Consider the following 11,861-nt stretch of genomic DNA (forward strand, 5'->3'; position numbering starts at 1 on the left):
CTCAGCCACAGTGGAATTTGGTTTGATTTATGACCAAACTAATGGCATGCCCCATCAGCCTTAATTGTGTTTTGTGTTAACGTAAACTATGGTGTGAACAGGCTTGGAAGTTTGTAATTTTGGCCTGCAGCAAGAGATGACTCACTTGTACTTCCATCATCAAAGAAAAAAGTCAAATTCAGATTGTTCAGACCGTTTAAAAAAGAAGTTTTGATGTCTTTTGGATGCAGTCTAATGAGCCATATGAGCGTATATGGTTAATTATATTGGCATCACATGTACAAGCATGTATGTGTGACACAAACATGAACACTGTGTGTGGTTTACATACACTTATTGAACATCACCTTGGTTTTGTGTCATTCAAACAGTAACTAATTGACAGTTCCCAAATGAAATGCCTGTGGGGGCTCAGAGGTGAGCTAACTGTCCTCTTACTGCCAAACTGAGCGAAGATGCTGCTTGATCCAGAGTGAATGTTTGTCAAATTTCCAAGTCAAAACTAACTTCACCTCAGTGAATTTCTTCTTTCAAAACGTGGCTCAAATGTTGTCTGCTGAGGTTTGACATCCAGTCCTATTTACTTCTGTTACTCAAGGTAGCCCAGCTTTCATTACAAACATGTATTCGTTTGCCTGACAAATAATGGTAATTCATTGCCTTCCTCCATTTTGTCGAAACTGTGAATCTGTCATTCCCCTGTCGCCTCTGTACTTGAGTGTGCTTGGTTAAAGAGCACCGAAGCAGTTGCTGATAAAAGGCACAGTAGTTTTGTTGTTACACCAAGGCCACAGTGGCCCGTGGGCGTACAATTTTCTACAAAATTCCTGTCCTGTTGCTGAACCTGATAAAAATTACCTTATAAACACCTGCACATGGACATTTTCACTTTGAGCACTGGCATGCTGACATTTGCATTTCCAAACATCAATCAAGTTCATGATTGAATTTAGGTTAAAGTTAGGAAGGAAGACAGTTTGCTGTTAAACAGGCTGGATTTATTTACATTTTGGTATAATGATTCAAACACTAAAACATGCTCAGTTATAGGCATAATGTCATATCATCAATTTTCCATGAGGTAGTAATTTCAGAGAAGCCAGCAGATTTTCTTTCTTAGTCAGAAAAAAGCAGAGGAAATTAACAATAATCACAGCTCAAGGAAAAAACGTCAATACGCAAACATGCTCGGGTGCAAGATTAGCATATAATTAATGCTAAAGCTCTGTCACTTGTCAAAGTGCTCTTTGCGTCAAGTAAATAAATTGAGTTGAATTCACACTTACGTACAACAGAACCTAGTTTGTATCTGTCACATTTGTTATTGGTGATTTAAAACATTTGTGGATAGTCATCAAGAGCTCATCCTTATTTTCTCTCCTTCACATGTTAATTAAATGCATTAATACAGTAATTCACAAAAAAGCACGCATGACAGCAGGTTTCATTCACCATCAGGAGTTCAGGTCTGCCGCATCACCCTAATCTGAAGGGAAAGAGAGAGGAAAATAGTTAAAACATCTAACCAGAGGAGTAGAATTTAAGATATAAGAAATAATCACAGTGTGTTTTTACCTTTAACAGCAAGTTTAGTCGAACACTCCACTCTGCCCAGAGGGTTTTCGGCAATGACGGTGTACTCCCCACAGTCTTTGGGCCCAACTTTGAGTATCACCATGGAGCAGACCCCACATGTGTTAGTGATGTAGTAGTTAGTGTTGGTATTGAGGCTGATGTTGTTTCTGTACCAGGTAACATGGGGTCTGGGGTTTCCTGTCACGGCACAACTCATGTAGCACTCATAACTCTCTGGACTGCTGTGCATTTTCAGTGGAACAGAGAACGAGGGAGGCGTCTCAAAGCTGCAGTCCTTAGAGGCAGGAAGGTTCAAAGAATATTTTTCTGGAAGGATACAAAAAAAAAGGACAGGAAAGTTGAAAAGGTGTGTTGCATAGTGATGGATGCCCTTTTCATTGCTTTGTTGTATCCCCCTTAGTTGTCCCTTAATTGATTGATTTATATCGCTGTGGCAGAACACACCGAAATATAAAATGTTCTGCCTTTCATGGTGCATTTCATGTACATAAATCAAACAAAACGGTCATTAGCAGTGATACCCAACCTTGCAGTTTGCCATGCACCATGCTCTGCCCGTATGCGCTTAGCCCGTTAATATTCTTTAATTGCCTTTCTGGAGGGAGGAATTTTTCTCACTCTTCTCCTGCACTTTCATAATATAAGTACATACATCCATTCACTTGTTTCCTAACAGATTTCTACACATCCAGGGCTCCAACTGATGATTATTTTCGCTTCAATCTGCCAATTATTTTCTTGATTAATCATCTAGTTTGTGAAATGTCAAAAGGTCCCATCACAGCTCCTCAGAGCAAATTGGTTGATTTGTCAGACCAGCAGTCTAAAACCCAAGATATATCATTCACGTCACATTTTAGAAGCTGGAAAGGACAAGTGTTTGGCATATGTGCTTAACAAATTGCCAAAATGATTAATCAATTACAAAAGTAGTTGGCAGTTAGCTTGCAGCTTGTTTGTTTGCAGCTCTGTGCAAATCTACATTTATTTATGTTTGGGTTGATGCCTTTTAAACAGCACTAGGGCTGCAACTAACAGTAATTTCATTATTTATTAATCTGTTTCTTTTTCTTTCTTTTTTTTTTCTTTTTCAATTAATCAGTTGTTTCACACATTTCAGCTCTGCACTACACACTTTTGAATCACTTTTGTTAAACCTGCCTTTTCTTCTCTTCACTTCCCAGATCGGTGACTCAGAGGGTTTGGATAGCCCCATGTCATTCTTGGCATAGACCCGGAACTGATACTGCCTTCCAGGCATGATATTGGTGGCAGTGATCTTGTTATTGAAGAGACGGTCTCCCACGGTTTGCCAAGTGCGCTTAACAGAATCACGCTTGGTGACCATGTAGTGCAGCCTGTCATCTTTCTTCTCATCCGGAGAGGGAGTCCAGGAGACCGTCACTGTTCCTGACACGTTCTCATCCAGCTCCACGGGGCCTGGAGGCTTGGGGTCATCTACAAACAGGTTAGAGATTATTATTAGCATCTTGGTGTTTTATGTTTATGCTGACTACAGTGATAATGACTTGCACACCAAGTCTTTCTCACTTTAAACTTTCCCCACTCTTCCTTTAAGTCAAAAGTGTATACGAAGTACAGTATACACATGTGAATGCATTTGACAGTATTTTGTATGTATTGTAGGCATTTTTGCTTTATTCAACATAATTTTCTTTGCACCTTTAAAAACATAAAATATTTTAAAAGTTTAAATTCTGGTAATATGACAGCCGTTTTTCATTCCTAAAACTAAAGAGACTTTGGAATAAACTAGAAAAAAGAGATTGCATATCACTTTGCAAATCCAGAAACCTTTGGTCCTCATTTAACTTCTGTTACGCATCATTTGAATTTTTTTTTTTTCACTTTACCTGTGATTCTTATCTCAACACTGGAACTGTCCTGACCAACCATGTTCTTGACAATTATTGTGTAGATCCCAGTGTCCTCGCGCTCTGATGAGGGGATGATTAGCTGTGATGATGTGTCCGAGTTGCTCACGGTGACATGTTTGGCTACAGCATGTCCGTCTTTGAGCCATTTGATAGTTGGCATTGGAGAGGCCTGTCAACAATAGGAGATACAGTGATATGATGTGGGTTTTTGTAGAGCAGCAGCAAAGAACTGTCTAATCTGCCACTTTTGATGGAAATTGAATCATTTTGTGTTGTTTGTGTGAATACTATACTGGACCTGAAAGTTGAAGTTGACCCGAGCGGAGTTACCAGCTTTCATAACCATGAAGTTCTTTATTTTTCTGTCAGTGAAGTGAGGTTTCACTGTGACAATTAATGAGGAAAATTTCATTAAATGAAGGTAAAGGTATCAAATTCTGGCTGTAAACAGTTCACAGTTACCACTGACTCACCTGGAGGGGGCATTGCAATGATATAGTTGTCCAACTCTTGAGGCTCGCCATCTCCACCCTCATTGGTGGCTAGAACTCGTACCCAGTACATGGCCATAGACTTCAGACCTATAATAGTATAGGAGTTCATAATGATAGCACTGGAGTTACAGCGACCCCATTCTGGGTTTTCTGCTGGTCTGAGCTCCACAAAGTATCCTTTGGCCTCATCTTGAACCCCTTCCTCCTCTGTGGGTTTGGTCCAGCCCAGCGATAAGGTGCTGTATGTGGAGTCTGTCACCTTCAGGTCAATAACTTTCCCAGGGGGCTCTGAAAGTGTAGACAATTAGGGATTTAAGAATTCAGATATGAGCAATTAAGCATTGCACTAATAAGAGTATAGCTTTTATTTGCTTATTACTCACTTTTCGGATCTCTTGCAATCACAAATTCCGAGGGTGCACTTGGCTCTCCAGCACCAGAAATGTTGATAGCTGACACGCGGAACTCATACTCGATGCCTTCAACAACATCCTTCACTGCATACTTTTTCTCTGTTGGCATGTCAAACAGTATAGTTAAGGCTATAAAGTTAAAAAATGCTTTCTTAAACTTGCTTTTGCTAGTTTAAGAAAGATTTTAACTGGGTGACATGGTTTTACCTCTGACGGGCTCATCGGGCGGACTCACAAGTCCCCACAGATTGCTGCCATTTTTGCGTTTCTCCACGTTGTATCCCAAAATGTTGGTTCCTCCAGTGTTAGTGGGTGCAGACCAAGCAAGATTGATACAGTCTTTGAAAGCACTAACAATTTTTGGTGTAGAAGGAGGTCCAGGGTATGCTGAAAGAATAAGAAAATTGAAAAATGTCAATTTTTGACTGGCTCACACAAAGCCTTGTTTGAAAAATAATACCCACTGTCTTTGAGACACTGTCACAAATTAATTTCTGTGCTTGTAAGAAGACCTCACCCTTTGTCCCTGCCTGAATGTCATCGGTCTCCATCATTGCACTGGTGCCTTGATCGGTTTCCGCCCAGATGTGGTAGCAGTACTTTCTGCCGTGATCCACATCGGTGTCCCTGTATTTAGGCTCTGGGCCAATCTTGCCTAGTTTCTTCCAACTGTTTCGGCCAATTTGCTGGCGCTCCATGATGTAGTCTGTGATGGGGGAGCCTCCATTGTCTTTAGGAGGCCTCCATTTGAAGTCAATACAAGTTGAAGAACTCTCAATGATATCCACAGGGCCTAGGGGTGCTGTTGGTTTATCTGCAGTAGGACAAAACAATAAAGATCCACGTCTTATATTGTGTATATATCTTGTGTATAAACTTAGAATATGCAGTTCCTAGCATGCAGCTTACAAACCTAATACAACAATGTGTGAGATGGCCTCAGTTGTTCCACATTCATTTTTAATCTTAATCTTGATTTCTCCTGTGGTTTTGCGATTGCACTTGGTTAGCAGCAGGCGACTGTGCGAGGAAGACTTCTCGATCCTGATGTGGGTGTCGTCCAATACCTCATCATCGTCAATGTACCACTGAATCTTCATTGGTTCCCGGCCAATAAAGGAGACCTTGAAGGCTGCATCCTTCCCAGTTTTGATCATAACAGGTTTTTTGAACTCAGTGAGGTCGTCAGGGTTAATTCGTGGAGGATCTAGTGGAAAAAACATGCATCTTTTCTGTGACTTTCATGGCTGAGCTGAAAAGAATATGGTTTTACATAGTTTCATGGCGGCTGGCCTTTTGTTTGCTTAAGTTCAAATAGATTCTGAGTACAGTACCTTCAACCTTTAGCACAGCTTCTGTTTTACGCCCATCAGCTTCACATTTGTACTTTCCAGCATCATCTTCTTTGCAGTGTTTGATAATTAGTTTGCGATAAGTTCCATCTTTAACAATTAACATGTCATCTGTAGGTGTTATCTGAAAAGCACACACATAAACACACTTAAACCTCAGAAACTTATAGGTGAATGCTGTTACTCTGTCAATGCCTATGCTCCTCACCTCTTTTCCATCTTTGTACCAGACTCCGTCACAGTCCTCTCTGCTTAGCCTGCAGACCAGTTCCGTGTCAGTACCAATGATGGCGGTTACATCTGACATTCCACTGGTGAAATATACTCCTGGGTCTAAAGGAAATACAACCTTACTGTAAAATGGGAACAGGAATATATGAACAATATAGCAGTAATTGATACGTTCTGATGCAGCTTACCGACAACTGTATCAGGAACAAGTGGGCCAGCTCTCACTCTCTTTCTTTTTCCTTGAACTGGCTCCTCTTCTGCAGTATCAGCAACTTCAGCAGAGTCCTCTCCCTCCTTTGCTATCTTCTGCTTGGGATCTGATGATTTTTCTTTTTTCCCTGTTGCACCCTCCTCCTCTTCCTCTTCTACATCCTCTTCCTCCTCTTCCTCTTCCTCTTCCTCTTCCTCCTCTTCCACACCAGTGGTTTCATCTGTATCTGCTCCTTCTCCTGCTCCTGCCTTTGCCTTCTTTACCTTTGCCCCTTTCTCTGCTTTAGCTTTAGCCTTAGCTTTAGCTTTAGCTTCTGCTTTGGCTTTGGCCTTGGCTTTGGCTTTGGCTTCTGCTTCTTCTCTTGCTTTAGCTTCGGCCTCTGCTTTCTCCGCTGCAGCGATAGCAGCTGCTGCCGCTGCGGCTTCTGCCTCTGCCTTTGCCTTTGCAATCAACTCATCTTTCTCTTTCTGTACCTTAGCCGCTTGTTCTTGTGCAATCCTCAAAAGTTCAGCTCCACCACCACCTGCTCTGGTTGTTTTGCGAACCTTCTTCTTTCCGAGTGAGTTTGGATCAGTGTCAGCTAATAGAAAATACATAGCACCACAACATTTTTAATGCTTCATGGGCCATTCTGTTAGAATATTTGATAAACTTATGTTGTAGAGTCTGAAAAAATACAATTCAAAATCAGTACCTTCCACTATAAGCCAAGCACTGCAGGATGCAAGTCCAGCCACAGCCGCAAAAATTCCTTTGTCCAAAGGCAGGCAGTCCTTCACCACCAGTGTGTGAATCAGCATGTCCTCTGACACAAGGATGTCATATTTGTCCCCTTGCTCCAGTGGGACATTCTTTCCTTTCCAAGTGATCTTTTTCAGAGGTTGTGAGATGACACACTCAAACACAGCATCCTCTCTTTCCTCTGCTTTCACATCTTGAATCTTGTACAAGAACTCTACAGGTGGAACTAGATGAAGCACAAGATTAAAGCATAAGACGGTATCTCATATTTTCTGTGACAGGACAACTCAGCAATCGTGGCTCTTTGTAATTGCTGTATAGCCTTGTCTGCATGGTACAGTCTAGTGTAGATAAGTGAATTGGTGGATCATCTTACGTTTGAAGTCAGTTGAGAAGATCTTAACACCATCAACCTCCACTTGGTATAATCCTGCATCCTCAGGGTCAACACCATTGATGCTGAACACATACTTCTTTCCCACTTGCCTCAATCCGTGTTTTACCTCCGTGTCTGCATCAAAAGGAACCATAACGCCATCCTGTTTAGACATAAAGTCAAAAGTCATAAATGTCAGAACAATACGTAGCATGTATGTGATGGGATTTGTGTAGAGAGGAAGTAAATATGTAAAATGAAACAGTTTACCTTGAATAAGAAGATTTTGCTCGTAGGGTCTCGAAGGGACATTTCAAGTTCAAACTCTGCAGCACCATCATCGTTCATTTCAATGGGCTTTAGGTTGCATAATCTTTCAACAACCTGTAGAAATTAGAATTAATATAAAGTTTGATACTGTGAGAATGTTTGTATTCTTGTTTACAGCATTCAGTCATCTATATATTTGCATTTAGATGAGGCTGAAATATACCTTTTCTTGCTCTTGCTGCCTTTCAACCTTCTTCTCATTTAGTTTCTTCAGCATCCCTCGGAAATCAGTGACACCATACTGACTACAGATGCTCTCGTAATCTTTCTTGTCTGCGCTTAGCAACAGTTCCCAAAACTTCTCATCGATCTCTGGTTTCTTTTCTTCCTTTTGCTCAATGTCAATCCTACAAAAAGGCAAAAAACAAAAACGAAAAGCATATTATTAAATTCTTAAAGATAATAATCATGCATGGAGAGGAAAAAACAACAGAACAAACATTTGTAAATTTACTGCTTACTTATTTTTTAAGGCCTTTTTGAAGTCCTCAGGGGTCTCTCGGATAGCTACAACAAAAGCAGCACCATGGTTACAACTCTCAACATGAACTGCCATAATATAGATAAAATTTACGCTGTGTACCTGTTCTTGATTGTTGCATGGCTCTGCTCTTTTTATAGCCAACTAAAATGGAGGAAATTAGAATGAAGTCAGACAGATGTAATTTATCTTCATGATTTCTTGTGATTTATTGTATAATGGAATAAAAGAAAGTAACTGACCCTCAATAACATTAAGCGCCGCAGTTACAATGGCTTTTCCATATTCATTTTGTGCACAACACTTGTAGGTATCAGCGTGTTCCACCGAGACATCAAGCATCTATCAATCAATACATGATTATCAGTGTTTTTGCAAAAGCAGATAGTGTAAGACAGCCTTATTGATCCGTCAGTCTTGCTTTATTTGAACAAGCATTTTTTATGACACTTGGTCAGTGGTCCCACCTGTAGTTGGTGTTCACCAGAACTTTTATCGTGGCAGATTTTGTACTTTTCTTCATCAATTTCCCCATTATTTCTCATCCAGGTCACAGTTGGTGTCGGGTTGCCAGTAATGACTGCTCTGAAGATAGCCTGTTTTCCTATAGAAACGGCAACAAGAAAGTAGAGTTATTCTCTTTAAAAAAATCAGAAGAAATTAGGTTGCAGGTAGAGGAAGTGCTTTACCTTACCTTCTTGAATAGTTAGAGCAATGGGTTTCCGAGTGAAATCTGGGGTGGTCATGCCTTCAGGTAGTTCTTCCACATACTGTGTAATCATAACTCCGGGCACCCTTGACCTCTTTTTGATCCTCACTGTCATTAAATAAGATAAATTGTCATCATATACAAATTAATTTGATTATTGTTATTCATTTGATTCAAGAGCACGTGAAGCCTTGACAGCTTAGATACAATTTAAGTTCATATTATGCCCTAGAACAAGCTGTTCTGTACACATTTAACAAACCAACATTTGATTGTGTGGCAGTGTTTAGTAATCAGGTTACTTACCCTGCCCTGGAGCAGTTGGCTCCTCATCCTTCGCTTTACGTATTTTAAACATCTTGATTGAGACAACAGCTTCTCTGTTAAAGCAAAAATGTTATAATGCACTTTTTAGACACTTACTTGGACAAAACTTTTTATATATGTATACTTATATATAAGTATAACTTTTTAATTGGTCTTCACGTTGATGGTTGCTTGGATTGTATAATACATTTTTTTCTCCCAGTGTCTCCCAGTCAGTGCCCAACATGTCCTAGAATTCCAATGCAATCTGGAGCTGTTAGCTTGGCTTGACCACTGTTAATAACCATGAGAATCCCCATCTGTCTGACATGCAGTTAATCTCTTCCAGATGCTCTGAATCTGCAATGGGCATCACTTATCATTGTTTCAACTTGTGGCTTAAGGCTGTTGCATGTTGATGCGTTTTAAAGTAAAACCTACCCTTGGAGAAATAGTAAATATGGAACGGGACACAATTTATTCCTCCCTCCAAGTGAGATAAAAAATAGTATTACGGGGCGTTTTGCATTGTGGTTAGTCAGTGTTAAACAATGAGAGTAAGATCTATATCGCAAATGGTGTCAGTTAGTAACTCTATCTGTGCTATAAATGAAAGAATTCCTGGGATTGCTAAATACTTAACATTCCCTTTGTGGATTCCTGCAAGTGACCGGACTAATTTTGCAGTCAGTAGGTCACATACCACATGAAACTATCTTTCATGACTCAAGAAGTGGCATGAGTGGCTGACTGCAAATGTAACATTAGTCATAACCATCTTAGTATTTAGATCGGGTTGCTTTCTTTTTAGCCCTGAATTATCTGGAGAAATAGGTGAAAAACAGAAAAGGTACCACAGGCAAATGTTAGCCTTCGAGTGGTTAAGATTAACTTCCTTTCCCTTGATTGATGGTTAAATCAAAGTTGTACTGAAACTATGAAATGGTCATTTTGGTCATCAGGTAACAACTTAATCACTTCAATAATCAATCCATAATTAACAAAATTAATGTTTCAATTAGTGATACCTAATAGCCAATATTGCTTTAGGACAAGCTTCAGAATCACTTAATGATGATAAATCAGAAAGATCTCAGAAGCATGTTTCAGTAAGTACGGAAATCTGTTTTCACACAAAGGTACTAATTGTTTAGTCAGTTATTGTTGTCAATTCAATTAAGTCAATTGTTATAATTGCAGAATATTTAATCACCAAGGGTCACATTAGTATAGTGATATATGACATAGCTTCATATCTGTAAGACTGACAGAGGGTTTCATTCAAAAAGCATGTGTTTATGCTTAAAGCAATTTCCTTTAATGAAGATTTAATTTGAGAAGTAGAATCTAAATTAGATCATCTTAGTAAATTTCCCTTCACATATGTGATGGAAATGTCTTAATGTATCTCGAATGCTCAAGAGCACTCCGTCGTCATCATTCTGTTAATCTTCTTAATTTACTGAGCTCTGTTAGTTGATGAAGTAGCTGCATATTTAGCAGTTTTGCACACGGTGCACTGCTGTGAAGCTATATTTGTCTGAGAGAGAAAATAGCTGTGCGAAGGGTGTAAAGAGTGAACTGATTTATGAAGAACTTGTCAGGTGTCTGTACTAAATCTCAGAGCTGCATTTAGTCACAGAACATATACTTTTACTTTGACATTTTTTGTGGTAAAATACTAACTGAAGTACTACATTAAAGCTTGACAACACACTGTAACTCGTAGATCTTTGCAGGAGGAAAGTGTTGACCTATTTTAGTTTGAATACATGAACCAGTTTTTATGTAAAGTTTGTAGTTATGTTAAATTTCATAGTTCCCACTACTCTCTTGCACTAATCATTAGTGTGATATTGATCTTTCTTCAGCATTTTCTTGTTTGTATTATTTCTGAACAAGCTTAAGACAATTGTGTTTGCCAAAAAAAAAAATCAAACATTAACATTGCAGCTCATATAACATATACAGGTGTTAGCTTACAGCATAAAGAAGATTTTAAGATATCCAACCACATGATAAATTTGCCCAGTAAATGTAAATGTACTTACTATTTTTTCAAGTAAACTGCTGTTCTCTGCTGTGTGTTGCCAGCCAGGTTGCAGCTGATTCTTGAGTGTGGGCTTGTCGTTTTGAGAGGCAATAAAGCCTTTCAGAGACACTCTGAGCAACCTAACCCACCGCTTTTTCACTGTCCCTCTTGGGGATAGGTTTACTGACCTGCACTTTGGCCCTAAGTTGCTATAGGTTCTTGAAAAGGGGCCACCAGAGGAAACGCAGCAGTGAAGCGCCCTAATCCCTCCCTCAAAACTGAAATTTCAGCTTTAGCTCTGCAGCAGGGCGCTTTTGCCTGCTCTTATTAAAAAGAAGTGACATAGAAGTGTCATGGGTTGGGCTGCCTCTCCATTATCTTAATTGTACATGTAGGCTGACTGTTCTTCATCCCAACATTTAAGAGGAGGTAAGTGTCAATTAAATTAAGATTTTTTTGAGCTGCTTGCATTAATTTGTTTTAGGAATATTTATAAAACATGTTAAGAAATGTCAGAATTAATGAACCATAATCTTATGCTAAAAGCTCATCCCAGAAATTAGACAGTTTTCATGGAATTGTGCAATATCCTCATTTACACTGACACTAATCTAGACATATCACCTGAAAAGCAAACAAAGTAAGCTAAACCTTAGTTTAATGCTAATGAGCCAGAATTATTTTTTACTGT

General features: G+C 39.4%; 2 protein-coding genes across 2 annotated transcripts in view; both read right to left on the bottom strand.

Moving 5' to 3' along the window:
- The window catches only part of LOC143327616 (cysteine and glycine-rich protein 1-like), a 314,154-nt gene that overhangs the window by 175,257 nt on the left and 127,036 nt on the right, over positions 1-11,861 (bottom strand). The gene's annotated exons all lie outside the window — the stretch shown is intronic.
- igfn1.3 (immunoglobulin like and fibronectin type III domain containing 1, tandem duplicate 3) lies at positions 1,323-9,190 on the bottom strand. Its single transcript, XM_076749218.1, has 23 exons — positions 9,139-9,190; positions 8,818-8,940; positions 8,591-8,727; positions 8,366-8,465; positions 8,226-8,267; positions 8,104-8,149; positions 7,806-7,989; positions 7,583-7,696; positions 7,313-7,475; positions 6,890-7,162; positions 6,173-6,775; positions 5,962-6,086; positions 5,736-5,877; positions 5,315-5,608; positions 4,919-5,215; positions 4,609-4,788; positions 4,372-4,500; positions 3,968-4,276; positions 3,793-3,878; positions 3,471-3,663; positions 2,758-3,054; positions 1,576-1,902; positions 1,323-1,486 (listed from the first exon to the last, which is right to left on the bottom strand). Exons 1-23 carry the CDS (start codon positions 9,188-9,190, stop codon positions 1,482-1,484), a joined length of 4,221 nt encoding a protein of 1,406 aa, XP_076605333.1. The 3' UTR covers positions 1,323-1,481.

This window comes from Chaetodon auriga, chromosome 2 (genome assembly GCF_051107435.1).
Source record: "Chaetodon auriga isolate fChaAug3 chromosome 2, fChaAug3.hap1, whole genome shotgun sequence".
Lineage (NCBI taxonomy): Eukaryota > Metazoa > Chordata > Actinopteri > Chaetodontiformes > Chaetodontidae > Chaetodon > Chaetodon auriga.

What these genes read in the sequence shown, in the direction of transcription:
- igfn1.3 (XM_076749218.1), bottom strand. Translation starts at nt 9,190, where the DNA reads ATGTTTAAAATACGTAAAGCGAAGGATGAGGAGCCAACTGCTCCAGGG. An exon ending in TGCTCTAACTATTCAAGAAG is followed by an intron (nt 8,728 to 8,817) that starts GTAAGGTAAAGC and finishes CCGTTTCTATAG; the next exon opens with GAAAACAGGCTATCTTCAGA. An exon ending in GGCGCTTAATGTTATTGAGG is followed by an intron (nt 8,268 to 8,365) that starts GTCAGTTACTTT and finishes CCTCCATTTTAG; the next exon opens with TTGGCTATAAAAAGAGCAGA.